Source organism: Lathyrus oleraceus, chromosome 6, assembly GCF_024323335.1.
Source record: "Lathyrus oleraceus cultivar Zhongwan6 chromosome 6, CAAS_Psat_ZW6_1.0, whole genome shotgun sequence".
NCBI classification, from domain to species: Eukaryota; Viridiplantae; Streptophyta; class Magnoliopsida; order Fabales; family Fabaceae; genus Lathyrus; species Lathyrus oleraceus.
Genome location: NC_066584.1, coordinates 55596140 through 55612962, shown reverse-complemented (window position 1 = coordinate 55612962; position 16823 = coordinate 55596140). Strand labels below are relative to the sequence as shown.

At 36.2% G+C, this 16823-nt stretch overlaps 1 protein-coding gene across 2 annotated transcripts; it reads right to left on the bottom strand.

Moving 5' to 3' along the window:
* Positions 1 to 10445: 10445 nt before the first annotated feature.
* Positions 10446 to 15975, bottom strand: LOC127098341 (PWWP domain-containing protein 5). Of its 2 annotated transcripts, none has more exons than XM_051036912.1 (4): positions 15820 to 15975; positions 14605 to 15530; positions 12286 to 14473; positions 10446 to 10935 (listed from the first exon to the last, which is right to left on the bottom strand). In XM_051036912.1, exons 2-3 carry the CDS (start codon positions 15500 to 15502, stop codon positions 12294 to 12296), a joined length of 3078 nt encoding a protein of 1025 aa, XP_050892869.1. In that variant the 5' UTR covers positions 15503 to 15530; positions 15820 to 15975; the 3' UTR covers positions 10446 to 10935; positions 12286 to 12293. The 2 variants fall into 2 exon arrangements, with proteins under 2 accessions (XP_050892869.1, XP_050892872.1); XM_051036915.1 differs by having other exon boundaries at positions 14605 to 15522; positions 15820 to 15968.
* Positions 15976 to 16823: the final 848 nt, after the last annotated feature.

Sequence of the window (16823 nt, the reverse complement as noted above, 5' to 3'; positions counted from 1 at the left end):
AGCGCCCCCTCGCTTCCCATTGTCATGGACAAGAAATCCAAAAATCATCATAGGCTCTGACTTTGACTACCTTACCTCAATTGAGCAAGAGATGGTTCAAATATTGAATGACTTCGAATTCATGAGCTCTCATGCTATGATCATTCTATACCAAGAAGACAATAGAGGGATAGATGTTTGGGTAAGTTGATGGTTAATAAAATCCTTGTTTCGATATTGTTTATTTGTTACACTGCATTATATTTTTCTTGTGTATTGCAAAGATAATGTCAAAAATTCCTCTGGCTGAAAGGAATGAGCGCCTAGCCGGGAAGAAAGTTAAACGCCAACTGACTGACAGCCCTAAGAGTAGCCCATGAGGCTTAATGGTTGAAGAGGGTAAAAGGCATGTCGATGACCACACCTTGGATAATGCCTTCCTACCTAAGATTCAAAAGCAATGAGAGGGTTCTTCTGAGGCTCCGAAGAATTGTCAAATGACAATCACTAAAGAAGGTAAGACGGAGGGGGAACCCTTGCCAGCAAAAGATGGTTTTCGCCATCATCCTTCTCTATGGAATGATCCTTTGTTTGATACCATGAAGTTTACTGGGGATAGACTCCTTTTTCTTGAGGATTTCCCCATTTGACTACATAGGCCTTCATAACATATCGTCTCGTCAACTATCGAGCATGGCAGAAAGTCACCTGTTAAGGGGTTTTTTGATGGAGGGGGTACAACGAGATAAATATATTCAAGTTGTTAGGAGAAAGTGAGGATCTTTATGAAAGAGAATGGGGTTTAAAGTCCTAAATCAAAAAGGGGGGCCAGGGGAACAGGTTCTCGCTACCTCAAAAAAAGCTTAAATGAAAATTCAAAATAGCCACGTCAAAATGAGATAAATCCAAATAATTGATTAGACTTCATAATTTCATGAGTTTGTCATGTAATTATGATGTCTTCAATGGCACGTTAATTTTACTAGTGATGAATCTCTCATGTAAATTATTCATCCAACGTTAGATTCCACTCTCTAAGCCTTTTCACGTATTTTGGTTGAGAGACGATTATTTTTAAGGCAAAGCTTTGCAAAACTAGAAATCAATATATCATACGTATTTTGAAGGGCTTGTGCAAAGAATTTCTTTTGTGTTTAGAGTTGAGATTGGGGCAGAGACATCGTTCAAGAAAGAAGAGTTGACCATAGAAGATCTTCATAGTAGTGTTTGGCACCATATGAGCCCATAAAAACTAGATCTTTTTTCGTGGATACTAATGTTGAAGTTTTTTTTTAAATATTCAACTTTTTTTAAAAAATTCCAAAAATACCCACATTTTCAAAAAAATTACAAAAATGGGTATTTTTTGCCCTATTTTGTTCATGGGCGCCACCCTAGTTGGCGCCTACCCTTAAAGGTAGGGCAAGTCGCCACTAGGAGTGACGCCTACCCTTGTTTCATTTTTTTTTTTTAATATGTTTTTTTTAAAATCTTTTTTAAGTTGTTTTAAATTTATTAATTTATATTTATTATAAATTATATTAATTTATATTAATACATATATATAAATAATGTTATTTACAAGATATATATATATATATATATATATATATATATATATATATATATATATATATATATATATATATATATATATATATATATATATATATATATATATATATATATATATATATATATATATATATATATATATATATTATATTATATTATTTATATTATATATATATATATATATATATATATATATATATATATATATTTAATTTATAAATAATTAATATTATTATAAATTTTTGGAAGAATTAGGGTTAATCATGTTAGGGTTAATTAATCAATTATAATTAGGGTTTATTGATCGGTTATAATTAGAGTTTGGTAGTTATGACCTAATTCAAACCCTAATTCCCCCTAAGACTAATTAATCAAGTGCGACACTAATTAGGGTTAAGTACATTGGTGTACAACCTAGATCTTTTCCTATAAATAATGTGTTATTTCCTTGCATTTTCTTCACCACTATTTCCTATCACTTTCTCTATCAAGTTGAGTTCATGGCATCCCCCAGACCGTCGTCATGGCAGCGAACATCATCAAGGCGCCTGGATCTTGAACCAGTAATCTTAAAAAGGGATGGGCATGTTATTTTCTCGCCTGTGAAACCCCCAATGGAGATGAAATTTTGGAACATCCGTTCGTTGGACCAACTAAAAAGGTCCTTGATGTCTTGGTTAGAGGGAGATTACCAACCTGGTGAAGTCATCAGAAGGATTCAGAGGCTTAGAAGAAGTATCTCATTTGAAACTGGAGAAACGGTATGTTCGTGGGTTGAAGTTGAAAGCGACATTGATTGCATCCAAATGATGCATGGATCGGACGACATAGTGTTAACTATTGTAATTTCCTAGATTTTAATGGTTGTTTGTGTTGTTGTTGTTGTATTTGTTATTGTTCTAGTACTTGTTCTTGTTTTAGTACTTGTTCTTGTTCCAGTATTTGTTTTTGTTTTAGTAATTGGTGTTGTAATGTTAGATGTTTGTGTTTGTTGTTCCAGTGTCATCTTCTATTTGGAATAAAAAGTAAACTTTATTGATAAATAGCATTGGTACACAGAGTTATGAATATGAAAACTATGTTGTGGAACTAGATCCACGATATGGACATTTGTTCTTATTATGCCCTAGTTGTCTACATATGCTACACTTCCTCTGCATTTTCTCTGCGACGTCCATTTCAGTTCTAATGCGCCTGCTATTTGGGCGACCACTTTTATTCCGCCGCATCGATTCGTTGTGCCAAACAATTTCCCCGTCATACTCTGGCCAATATGCCTCCAATGCTACCACCGGAAAGGGATTGTCGTATACATTTAGCAATGTTGCAACTTTGTAGATGGGAGACACTGGCGACAATGCATCGAAGTGGCTGTGTGAACACGCTGCAATGACATGGGAACAAGGCATATGATAGGCCTGAAATTGACCACAGTCGCACCAACAGTCTGGTATTAGGACCCTATACTCTTGTCTGGGCAGCCCCTGGTTGTGGTCAATTGTTTCCTTGACACTAAAACTGTGGCCATGGCGGTCAAATTCCGTAACCCGATGGCTGCTGGCTTTGGCAGATTCCTGCCTCATAAACTTCATGCAGGCATCACTATATACTTGACTCGTCTGTAACACTGCATGCCAGCGCTTGCCTCTTGTTACGAACAACGTTGCCATCCAAAAATAGGTCGCACTCACCAAAGCGGTTACCGGGAGGTTACGTATGCCCTTAAAGACGCCGTTCATTGATTCCACAAGATTTGTTGTCATGTGGCCCCACCTTACCCCATCGTCGTATGACCTAGTCCACTTTGCTCTGTCAGTATTATCGATCCACCTCCCTGCATCAGAATTTGCCAACACTATTTCCCGGCGGTAGTATTGGAATTCAGGTTGGTTTAATGCATACCCTGCGTTTATCAAATTTTGCTTCAAGAAATTATCTTTGAACTCCCGCACAAAATTTTGAGCAATATGCCTGATGCAGTAGACATGCGTAGACGGGGGGTCATGTCAACCATTTGCTGGATTATTATATGCACTGTCTATAGAAGCGTGTCTGTCAGAAGTAACACAGATGCCAGCTTGTGGAGTCACGTGCGTTCGGAGATTCTTAAGGAAGAAACTCCAAGCAGCAGCCGTTTCTCTTTCTACCAATGCAAAGGCTATTGGGAAAATATTAGAATTTTCATCTTGTGCGACCGCCATCAGTAACGATCCTTTGTATTTCCCATACAGCCAAGTTCCATCGACTTGAATAAGTGGCTTGCAGAATGTGAAACCGATGATGCAGGGACGGAATGCCCAGAAAAGTCTATGCAATATTCCATTACCTTCTAGATGAGTTCCGTCAGGGGATTGTGCCAGCAAGGTCTCCATTATAGAAACAGTCCCAGGTGAATTCAAATGTAGTGCAGCCAGGTAGCGCGGAAGTTGTTTGTATGATTCCTCCCAATTACCGTATACCAGTTCAATTGCCTTGGTTTTCGCTAACCAAGCCTTTCTGTACGACGGTGTATATTTGAAAACAGCAACACAATGGGAGATAATAGTTTTGACCTTGATTGACGGGTCAACTTCAACAAGAGGTATTATGGAATGGCAGATCATATCATGGCTAAGTTTGCGATGATCATGTGCCATGTTTGTGTTGACGCACGTGTGAGCTTGAGAAATGGACCCTATCACCCACGCATTATGTTTCTTCTTGTACGATGCCATCAACCTATACCCACACTCCGGGTTTTTGCATAAAATAACGTATCTTTCCGGGTTTGATTTGTTAACATCGTAGTCAACACAGTTTTTCAAGTGCCAGTTTTTTATTGCTAACAGACACTCTTCCTTGGTCCGAAATTGGTCACCCTTCTTTAACTCCTCATCAGACCTCATATATGGGTTGTAGAACATATCTGACGAGGGCTCATCCTCGCCCAAGTTAAGGGTTGTGAAGTGCGCAGGCGGTGAGTACCGTTGCGCTATAAGTATTTGTACTTGGTCTTCGTCTTCGGAATCACGGTTCACCAAGTCATCAACCACGTCTTCTGCATCATCAACGACATCGTCTTCAACGGGGTGTTCAACGTCTTGTTCGTCATCAACCACAGGATCAATAACCTGTGACTGAATATTCTGAGTTGGTTGAAATTGTTCCAACATAATGTACAACACTATATAGTCGTAATCAGAATACTCATGGTTACGAAACATGTATTGTGCCTCCATGTCATTTTGAATCAATGACTTATAAAACCTGACTGAGTTATTCTCAGAAAAAAAAGGTTGTTGATAAAAAATTTGGGACACAAGTTGTCTAAGTTTGGACTCAATCTTTTTTTTCAGATAAGAGAAGTCAGCTCCTCTATTTAGACAAAAACGAGTGCAATCGGTGTTTCTAAATAGGAAGCCGGACATATCACATTCATAAGTCTCACCATTCACGTGAGCTTTGATTTTGTATTGTGATGAAGATGCCATGATATGTGAAGATTTTGTGAAGATATTGTGAAGATTTTGTGAATACCTTTGTGAAAGTTTGTGTGAATACTTATACTCACACATCCACCAAGCCTTCCTCACGCATGCCTATCCATCAAATGTCTTCACCACCTAGTCTGCAAGATTCCCACGCATGCCTTACATGTGTCACATTTTTGCATGCAACACTACCACCAAGCCTTCCCCTAGACAAGACAAGTGCAACCTAATCTGTACCAATGCATGCTAACCTATCCACCTAGCCTGCATCTAGCCTGCACCTAGCCTTCAAGATTCTCACGCATGCCTATCCATCAAATGTCTTCACCACCTAGTCTGCAAGATTCCCACGCATGCCTTTTCAAATATGTTGTCTCGGCTTTAGCTTTGCTTGCACCAACATTAGCTTCGTCTTCATGTGCAAATTGAAAGTGAATAACTCCATAGCGAAAAGTTTAACTTCTTGAACTTCCAATACTGAATATCACACTTCAAACAAAAAGAAGCCATAACAAGTGAATGAAATAAAACATCTACTTAACAACTTGTGAGCCAGAGGAGCACAATAAGAGAATTCAAACAACAATGACAACTCTGAATTTTCAGTTATTGTTCTTTCCTTCATCAACAAAAAGACTGATAGAATATGCAAGATACAATGTTATTCAAAAGCTAAACTATCTCCTTTTACCATTATGTGTTTAAAATAATATTCAATCTTATTTAAGTTTAATTATTTATTTTAAACAACCTGATTAACTAAATTGAATTAAAAACCAATTTAAACTTTCTAAAACTGTTTTACTAAAATAATATTCAAAGCATCCGAGTACCCTATTTTTCTAAAAATGTCTTCACCATCTAGTCTGCAAGATTCCCACGCATGCCTTACACGTGTCATATTTTTGCATGCAACACTACCACCAAACCTTACCCTAGACAAGACAAGTGCAACCTAATATGTACCAATGCATGTTAACCTATCCACCTAGCCTGCACCTAGGCTGCAAGATTCTCACGCATGCCTATCCATCAATTGTCTTCACCACCTAGTCTGCAAGATTCCCACGCATGTGTTACACGTGTCACATTTTTGCATGCAACACTACCACCAAGCCTTCCCCTAGACAAGACAAGTGCAACATAATCTGTACCAATGCATGCTAACCTATCCACCTAGCCTGCACCTAGCCTGCAAGATTCTCACGCATGCCTATCCATCAATTGTCTTCACCACCTAGTCTGCAAGATTCCCACGCATGCCTTACACGTGTCACATTTTTGCATGCTCATACTATTTGAAAACGGTTATAAATAGCAGGTCATTCTTGAAAGTTTTCATCAACCACTAACACTTTTATTCATAGAACTTCGGCGAAACTTCTCATCCACCAAGCTTCGTTCTACATTGCAATCATGTCTCTTCTTACCATGGGCCAAGAACACAGAGGCACTAGGGCAAACATTGCCTCATTCGTAAGTTTTTCTTGAACATTGCCTCTTTCGTATGTTTACAATTTATTTTTTAAAACTCCAAACTAATGATTGTTTATATTGTTTGTTTTTAAAGGATCCCAAGAAATTTCGTCAACGTTCACACCCTATGCCTTATCCAGACCCATGGTGCGTACCTTACATAGAGCGTGCGGGGTTCGGTCATGTTATGCATGTGGTAAATGCCACAATTGATGTGAAATTTATTCTTGCTTTGTGTGAACGTTGGAGACCAGAGACACACACTTTTCACCTACCAATCGGTGAATGTACCGTCACACTAGAGGACGTGTACATGCTTTTGGGTCTTAGAATAGATGGTAAGCATGTGACTGGAAATGTTCAACAGCCCAACGAACTATGTGTTCAAATGTTGGGCGTAGATCTGGTCGAGGGTGAGGGATCTGCAAAAGCAAGGGGCCAGGGTATTAAACTATCGAGCCTCCAATTCTACCACGACTCTATAAATTTGACTGAGGATTCGTCCGAACAAGAAAAAATCATAAAAACAAGGTTTTACATTATGTTATTGTTTGGGAACTTGTTATTTCCCGAAGGCACGGGAAATAGCATAAACTTTATGTACTTGAGTTTGCTCGAGGACATTGATAGAATAAGCACGTATAGTTGGGGTTCTGCTGTATTGGCTTTCCTATATAACTCTTTGTGTAAAAATGCACAAAATGACCACTATACATTTTCTGGATGTGCTTTTTTGCTCCAAACATGGGGGTGGTGGAGATTGCCGAGGCTAGCCCCAGAAAATCCTAACGTCTACTCCTTCCCTTACGCAACTAGGTAACTTTATGATGTTATTTCATTTTGTATATTTATTCTATAAATATTTGTAAATAATATTATTTATCTTTTTTTGTTTAGGTTCATTACAACCGGACTAGATTACAGTCTTACCCCGAAAAATAAAATAATATTTTATCGTCAACTCTTGGATCGTCTCCGAGCACAAGATGTATTACCACTAAATCATTCATCTTCTAACTAATTTATTAATATCAAGCATTCTCAATAAATAACATATTTATTTTTTTCTTTGCAGTTTATTTGGAGGCCATATTTGGGATTGGAACATCAACCCAACCCCGAAGATGCAGCTGTTTGGACAGCAAAAACGGCTATCATGCGGTTCACCACTGTGGAGATGCACCAAAGTGACCGTGTCAAACTGCAATTCGGAATGCATCAAGAAATCCCAGGCCCCCCAATGTCTTTGGAACCTTGGCATCTAAAAAAAGTCAGCCACCAGTGGTATGCCCAAAATTGGAAGGCATTTGCAAAGGAGTTCCGTAAAATGTGGAAAGAGCGTGCCCACTATGTTCTACAATTTCCGGTGGCGCCCAACGAAATGACGCCGACAAGGGAATATGTGGATTGGTATAGAGCAAATACAAATCCAGAAATGATTGTGTCTGACCCGTTCTATTTGGGCGATCCCCGAATGCAACAACCATATTTCCAACAACAACAACCACCACAATATTCCCAACAACAACCACCACAGTATTACCAACAACAACAACCACCACCATATTACCAACAACAACCACCACCACCGTATTACCAACAACAACCACCACCACCACCGTATTACCAACAACAACCACCACAACACATGTCCACCCCCCAACCAAATCAACACTACATACCACAAACTCAACCCCAATATCATGAAGATTACCAACACCAACCTCAACATTCCCACCACCATCAACAGTCCCAACACCTACCACAAACTCAATCCCCCCACATCCACCAATCCCAACACTTCCATCACGATGATGTCCCGGGCTCTTCCAGTCCTCCACTTAGCCCCGACACACAAGAGGATTACCAACAAGACTACTACACACCACAACAGACATTGTTCTTTAGCCAACCCGATTCAACCCTCAACTACCAAAGGCCACATTTCGAGGGCGCACCCACAAGGAGTCAGTTTGTCCCACCGAGACAAAGCTTTGAGGGGGCAGAGGGCACCCGCCTTTCCTACAGCATTGAAGGGACTTCGACCCAACCACAACGCCAAACGGCAAGGGGATGCGTTAGGACTAGGGGTGGTAATAGGGAAGCACCACCACCACGTGAGCCGTCTAGATGAGTAGTTAGACCTCCCCCGTGCGGATTGTACCTGGGACCGCATAATATGTGATAAATCCCAAATTAATAATGCATTTTAATCATATCTTTATAATATTTGTCTTGTGTATTATTTTAATATATATATATATATATATATATATATATATATATATATATATATATATATATATATATATATATATATATATATATGTGTGTATATATGTGTATATATGTATATGTATATATATATATATATATGTATGTGTATATATGTATATATATGTGTATGTATATATATGTGTATATATATGTGTATATATGTGTATATATGTGTATATATCTATATATATATATACATATATATATATATATATATATATATATATATATATATATATATATATATATATATATTATATATATATATATATATATATATAGATATATATATATATATCTATATATATATATATATATATATATATATATATATATATAATATATATATATATATATATATATATATGTATATATATATATATATATATATATATATATATATATATATATATATATATATATATATATCTATATATATGTATATATATCTATATATATGTACATATATATATATATGTATATATATATATATATATATATATATATATATATATATATATATATATATATATATATATATATATATATATATATATATATATATATCTTGTAAATAACATTATTTATATATATATGTATTAATATAAATTATATAATTTATAATAAATATAAATTAATAAATTTAAAACAACTTTAAAAAGATTTAAAAAAAAAACATATTAAAAATAATTTATTTTTTTAAAAAAAAATGAAACAAGGGTAGGCGTCACTCCTAGTGGCGACTTGCCCTACCTTTAAGGGTAGGCGCCAACTAGGGTGGCGTCCATGAACAAAATAGGGCAAAAAAAATGTCAATTTTTGTAATTTTTTTGAAAATGTGGATATTTTTGGAATTTTTTTTAAAGAATTGAATATTTAAAAAAAAACTTCACTAATGTTATTCTCAAAAATGTGACATTGAAATTCAGATATTCCCTCATTTGTTTCAAATTTTAATAATTTATGTTTGACTACTTTTTATTCTCAGAGATATATCTTGTTTATGAATTATTTCATTTTTATTCGCATGTCAAAGGATGAGAATCATACATTTTCATGAAGAATATAAAATAATCAACCTTAACTTCTCACTCTCATATTATTTTAACACTTTTATTTTTATTTTTTATTTTTTATTTTTTATTAAAATAAAATTTATAAATATTCCTGAAAATTTTATTCATTTATTACACACACATTGATGGGACCCAACAATAATATTCGATATTCCCAAAATTTTAATTTTAATCCATCAAACCAACATTCCCTTCATTTCTCCAACTTGTTAACCATACATCGATAACATATATAATAATTTTCTTTGAGTACGAAAAAAACAAAAACTTCCTAAATAAAACTTTATCATTTAAAGTAACAAACAGTGGTTGGAATAGGTTGGAATAGAATAAATCATGATGGAACTCATTCCATCAAATTCCTTCAAAACTTCAACTTTTTATCACATCAATTTGAAATACCATAGAAAAATAATTTATAATTAAAAATACCTAAATAATAGTAGATAGAGATGAGTGTACACGGACATTTAGAAACTTTCAAATTGATTCATATATTGAAGAAAACAAATGTCTACCACACTAGTCAAATGAAATTGACTAGCTTGGGAATTCCTTTAATTCCAATGATCAGATTGTTAAAACTACAATCTTATGAGACCAAAAATTTCAATCAAATTAAGCACTTAAAATTCTGTTCAAAAGTGTCTAAACATAAACATATGCAGGGAATTACAAAGATTTCACCCACGTCAATACGGTAACAATTAACATCTACTGCACTTAAAACTAGAGAGACATATAATGGATTTGACTAACACAAACTTGTATCCCTCCAAAGGGATGGCTAGTATAATCACCGATGACTAATATATGCAGCATTGATATTGATACAGGACCAATACTCAGACTACAGAAATGAAAACAATTCTGGAACAAGAGTGATGGCAACTACAAATGAGGGTCAGTTGAGAAAGCTATACAGAAAACTAAAAAAATAGATCGCAACAAAGGAATCCTACTACCTTAAATATCTCTTTAATGGAAAAATTAATGACCGGACGAATCAACATTTTGGATATACCTTCAGCGGCCACTTGGTAAAAATTTCTTCAGTCAAATTTAAGCCACCGGATCATTTCCTAAAATGAGAATCACAACATCAGTTATTGTACATATTTTATTTTGAAGTAACGCAGAAGATGTACGGTGCAAACAAAAAGAAACTAAGCTTTTTTCCTATATTTTTCAATTGCTTCAACTCTTTACAGTCACAAAATTGTACTATATCAAGGCTTATCGCCTAGAATCGCTGATTTTACAATGTTATCTGAACTTAGAGACTCTGATCCCTTGCAAAATCATTATGTTGACTCGGTTGAAATCATAAACTTGGTGGAAACAGAAACTTTCCCTATTTTGCAGCATGTTCTTCTTTCACAGCCACTTCTCCCTGTTTTTGTGCACAAACCTTTGCTTTGGGAGAAAACCAGAGGGGAGGCTGGCTAACCATTCGAGGGGCAGACTCATTATGTTAGAATGGGATAATAAGTATTGGGCCCAACTTCATCATTTCTTTTCATATTTAGGCCCTAGCCCAAATGCTAACATTTATGACTTGTGAGTTATGAAGCTCGGCACCAGAAACATGATACCGACACTGACACGTCAACACCAATAATAATTAGAAAAAATGAATAAATTAAATGTAATCACAAGTGCCGGTGTAAGTTTCAGATACCGACATTAACACGGACAAACATTTCTCAGAGATGTCGATTGTGATGTACAAAAGTGAAATTTAAAGGCTTCTTTCTCTCATTCATGAACTTGTGTGTATATATACAGGGGTTTTATGAATTTTGTAGAATCTTATTATTGATTTTTTCGGATTCTGAGTAAAATCTTCATTTTTATTGTCGCTGAAATATCACTAAAATAAAACCTTAAACACAATACCTCTGCTATCTTCCCAATTTTTTTATTAGTCTAAGATATTTACTGAACTATTTCTTCCTTCAGTGTTTGTTTGGGAGTCGGTTTTTGGAGGGTTTTGGAGCCCTACGTCTATATTTTGATGTGTATTTGATATTTTTAAAAAGTTTAAAAAACAATATAATACTAATATTAGCATAAAAAACATATCAAAATATAGATGTAACCCTCCAAAGTCTTTCCCTCCAAAAACCAACTCCCAAACAGACCCTTAAAGTTTCAGCCTTACCGGATGTTAGATTTATATTGCTTTGCAGCTGGCATGTTTCTTAAAAAGTTTCTGCTTTCTTTTAAGAATATTTAAGAGGGCTTGTCTTTAAAATTAAGAAGGGCATATACCCTCAAATCAATGTAGTGGATACACTGTTACATACACTACAAAACAAGCTCGTTTTAAAGTAGCCTTCCCAATCGCAAATTCAAAATAGCATAAAATGCACCAATCAAAATGTACTAATTATTAAAACATTGTTTGAAATAGTAGTAAAATCACATACCAAACAATTTAGACCATATTAACGTCAAAACTGGAGAGATCGAGAAGCATTTCCTGGTCTTGAGTTGCCTCAACAGATGAAGCTTTGAACAGTGCACTTGGAGTGTAATTGAGCTGGTAATTTACAAGTACTGATCCAAATATGTTGAACTTTTTAGCACTACTGAAAGCTACCTCTGCATCCACGCACTTTTTAAAGACCACTCTTGCCCGGCTGCTTACTCTATCAACTTCTGTTTCAGATTCCTTTAGTGGTCCAAAACGCTTAAACATTTTGTTAAGGTTTGTTTCTGAGGGAACAGAATTAAACTCGGCAAAGTTCATGACAAGCTCAGCAGGAGCATTCTCATCTATATAACCTGGAGGCTTTTCGGTAGTCTCGGCATGGTTGATGTCGGTAACTTTTTTCTTGTTATAGGGCCTACGAACTTGAGCTGGCTTTGGTGACTTAGCAGCAGCTGGCTTTGGTGATTTGGCGGCAACAGGTTGTTCGCCTTTTTTTTGGCTTTTCTGCGATGATTGTTGAACTGCTTTCTCTTCATTGCCGTTGTCAATGACCCTGTCAGTCCAATATGTGTCGCTCATGTCTTCAAATTCAAATGTCCCAGGTGATCCAGTTCCAGCTATGGGTGGTTTCTTCCTCTTAAAACCACCAACTTTATCCGTACGTAAAATCTCTTTCCAATCAGCAGCCACAGTAACAGAATTCCTGAAATCAGAGAAGAAGCTCACTATGCCATTAAGAAAAGTATATCCTGCAAGGGGTTCTTGTGCCACCCACTGAAGTGAAGATAGCAAATCATTTAGAGAAGAATATTCACTTGTGATCTGATCATCCTCGACAGTTGGGAGGGAAACATCCAATTCATTCTCGGGAAAACCATCAACGTTTCCGTCTGTCTTGGGAGACTGGTCACTAGAACACTTCAATATAGAAGATGACGCAGTGAGTTGACTAGCAGCCCTACGAATACAGTCACCAATATTAAAAGAAGACTTTGTGGTATTTGAGCCTTTTCCACCGGAAATTGCTTTTGTCCCATCTTGCATTTCAGAGTCATCGGCATAGGGAACGACAGCTCTCCTTTTCTTGGAATGTTCAGGTGAAACAACACTATCTGGAGTCCAACAATCGTCGTCAGGAGAATCTGGAGTCCCGTTCATTAGGTCTGACATCTTTTTTTCCTTCTTTGTGGGATGTGTAGCATTCTTGGAATTATATTTACGCTTTTGACGGGTGCTGATATGACTTTTAAAATTTCCAGGACCAGCTTGATCATCTTTATTAACTTCAGGAGTTGCATGCTCAATAACTTCACACAAATCTTGTTCATCGTCAACAAATGAATTGTCCCTGTCAACGACTCCACAATGTTGTATTTCTGCCAAGCAAGAGAAACCCTTAAAACGATTAAAAGCAAGCAGCTGAGCCTTAGCAGTCACAAGCTCCAAGCGATCAAAGCCACCAGTAGGCAACTCAGAAAGTGTTTTCACATATTCTATAAGATTTGTAGGTGAAAATGAGTTAGCATTCAGAGATTCATCTATCACATGTTTGAAGCTTATTTCTTTTCGAATCCCAGTGTTCTCTACGGCCTGGCATTTAATCATGTCATAGGTATCTTTAGGTGTGCAAGAACACGCTAGCCCATATTCTACTCGTCTTGAGACTTCATCCAAAGCACAACCTATGGCATTCTGGAATGATTCTGAACTGCTCCTCTGCTTTTCAATTGTGGAGAAATGTGCCCTAAAATGCTTCAGCCGAGATGCTTCATTCCATGCAAATGTTCTGTCACCAAAATATGCGACAAAGTAGCAATCTTTTTTATAATATTTCATTGCCCTCTCAGATGCGTCTGAGGGATCAAATATTTGTCCAGGCCACCACGGATGGCTTCTCACTTTGCCCCAAACCATATCAGAGAGAGAAAACTCGCCTTCTTGTTTTTCTGTTGGCAACAAATACTGTGCTTGATGAACTAGTTCTGAACTACCAGGCTTCACGAGTGCATGTTCAGATATGCTTTCTCTCTGTTCAATGTTTTGCCTCGTATTTAACTCAATGTCAACTTTTTCCTTTCTATCACGCAATGTCATACGACTACCTTGGTCAGTAATTTGAGTGTCTTTCTCAACAATTGCATTAGCATCTAAGTTTTTCTCACTCCCAAAAGACACCGACGTACCTGCAGAAACAAAAAACTACAAGCATCATTATCATTATCTGGAAACTAAAAAACATTCTCATTTTCTACTACAAATTAAATTTCAACAACTACTTAAGCTGAAAAATAGCCACCAATGAGATGGATCTTACCTTTAATATCTACAGTGTGGTTCACTGTTTTACTTGTTTCTGTTCCTTGTTGATCTTCAACATCAACTTGCATCTCCTTATCAGATTGTTCTGCATCAGAAACACTACCCACATTATTTTCAGCTACTATTTGCTTCTTTGTATTGCACTTTTTTAGGATAGAGCTTTGTTTTTCATCAGAGTTCAAAAGGGTCTTGTCAATTTCAGCTTTAGTTCCACAAACAACTTCCGGTACATTATTGGCGTTATCATCAACTTCATCATTCCCAATCGGCTGTTCACCGTTTGAACTCAACTTTCCCTCAATTTCAACTTTGTCGCAAACAAGCCCTCCTTGATCCACAACTTTATCATCACTCTTTAAATGTAAGTTACTACCAATGTTTTTCTGTTCATCTAATGTTTCTAAGTTCAGATCATTACCATCTTCTCGTGTTCCATGATCAATCAGATTCCTATCTTCCTGAGAATTACTTCTAAACGAACATCCTGAACCAATATCACAGCTAGTACTTTTTACCTTGTGATCTGCAGCCCCGGTAGCATCCTTCATAGTGACGTCACTGGATGTCGTATTGACAACAGTGCAAGAATCACCACCAACTACTGTTTCACTACTCCCTTCCCTTTCCGAAACCAAGCTACCCAACTCAACTGCTGCATTCTCGCTCCTACCTTCTTCAGATTCTACAACCCTAGAGTCCTCGAGCCGAGCCTCGGTTCCATCACCTACCTCAACAGACTTCAAATCCTCCCCACCCTGCCCATTACAAGACTGAACCTGATCCCCATGATTCACAGACCCATCTAGGGTTTCACCACCAACTATCTCATCATGGGACAGTGTTGTTTCTGAATCTCCAGAAGTAGACATACCCTTTTCTGGGTCCTCCTCCATGAATGATAATACCCCTAAAACTTTATATCTAACAAAAATCAAAACTTCAAACATTCAATCAAGCATTCAATAAACACAACAACAACAACAACAACAACAAAAAACATATTTTTACTCAAGAATTCGGTAAAACATAAAAGACCCAGATGGAGGAAACAAAAAAAATATATATATATAGTATCAGAGACATGGATATAAAAGAAAAAGAAAAAGAAAAAGATTTTGCAGAAGCGACAATTGAAAACAGATGAACAATTGAATCATTGAAAGTCATGAAATAGAAAAAGAACAAAGGAAGAGTGAGAAAGAGTGCATACCAGAGGTTCGATTAGATCTCGCGTTGAAGTGAAGGGTTTGGTTTTTCGGGGGTTTAGTGAGAGAAAGAGTGTGTTTCTTTTAGAGAGAGAAGCGAACGTCACGATTATCATTCAGACACACGATGCATTCTTGTCCTTTTTGGGCTTTTCATCACTTTCTTTAAGGTTACATGCGGGTGATGGTGTTATTTGTCACCGCCAATAGAAATCGATGGCTTCTTTGAATTTGAAATTTCTAAGCCACGTTGTGAATTGCTATTGGTTATAAGTGTGGGACTTCTTTCGGTATTGGGAATTAGCAGTGCAATTACAATGTCACTGTAGTACAAACTTGGAATTTGGTTTTGATAAAAATAAAAAATGGACCAATTTGAAGTTGTTAGTTTTAATTTTTCTATTAAATAATGACACCATCTCATCAAAACATTGGACTTTTATCCTAAAACATAAGATTTTGTATAAATGTTCATTATTCATATCATGATTGATATATATAAACATCATAAAAACATTACCATAAGATAGATATTTGCATTACCTTTCTAACGCATCTGACTACACTTAAATCTGAATTTCTAAACTCAAGATATGACTAAAAGAGGATTCTATACATAACTTACCTTCAAGATTCAAGTCACACAACTCATGATTTGAATCATGATAACCAGAATTGAATTTTTCGCCTAATTTTACTCTGTGATTTGAATCACATGTCTCTTGACTTGAATCAACCCAACTAGAGCTGAAATCTTGCACTGATTTTAGCCTATGACTAAACCCCTTAATTCAAACCAAATCACCCAGAATTCTGATTTTCACTTGTTTGTCATGTTTTTCTCAATTCAAATACATGGTAAACACATACTAATCATGTACTAACATATGATAAAAATCATAAACACTTCAAACAGCACATGCAGACACGAATTCACACATATTCATGACAGAAATGAAAGTTAATATGATCAGTCATATAAGATTCAAGCATTCAATCCAAAATTCAC

What these genes read in the sequence shown, in the direction of transcription:
- LOC127098341 (XM_051036912.1), bottom strand. Translation starts at nt 15,502, where the DNA reads ATGGAGGAGGACCCAGAAAAGGGTATGTCTACTTCTGGAGATTCAGAA. An exon ending in CCACACTGTAGATATTAAAG is followed by an intron (nt 14,474 to 14,604) that starts GTAAGATCCATC and finishes TTGTTTCTGCAG; the next exon opens with GTACGTCGGTGTCTTTTGGG.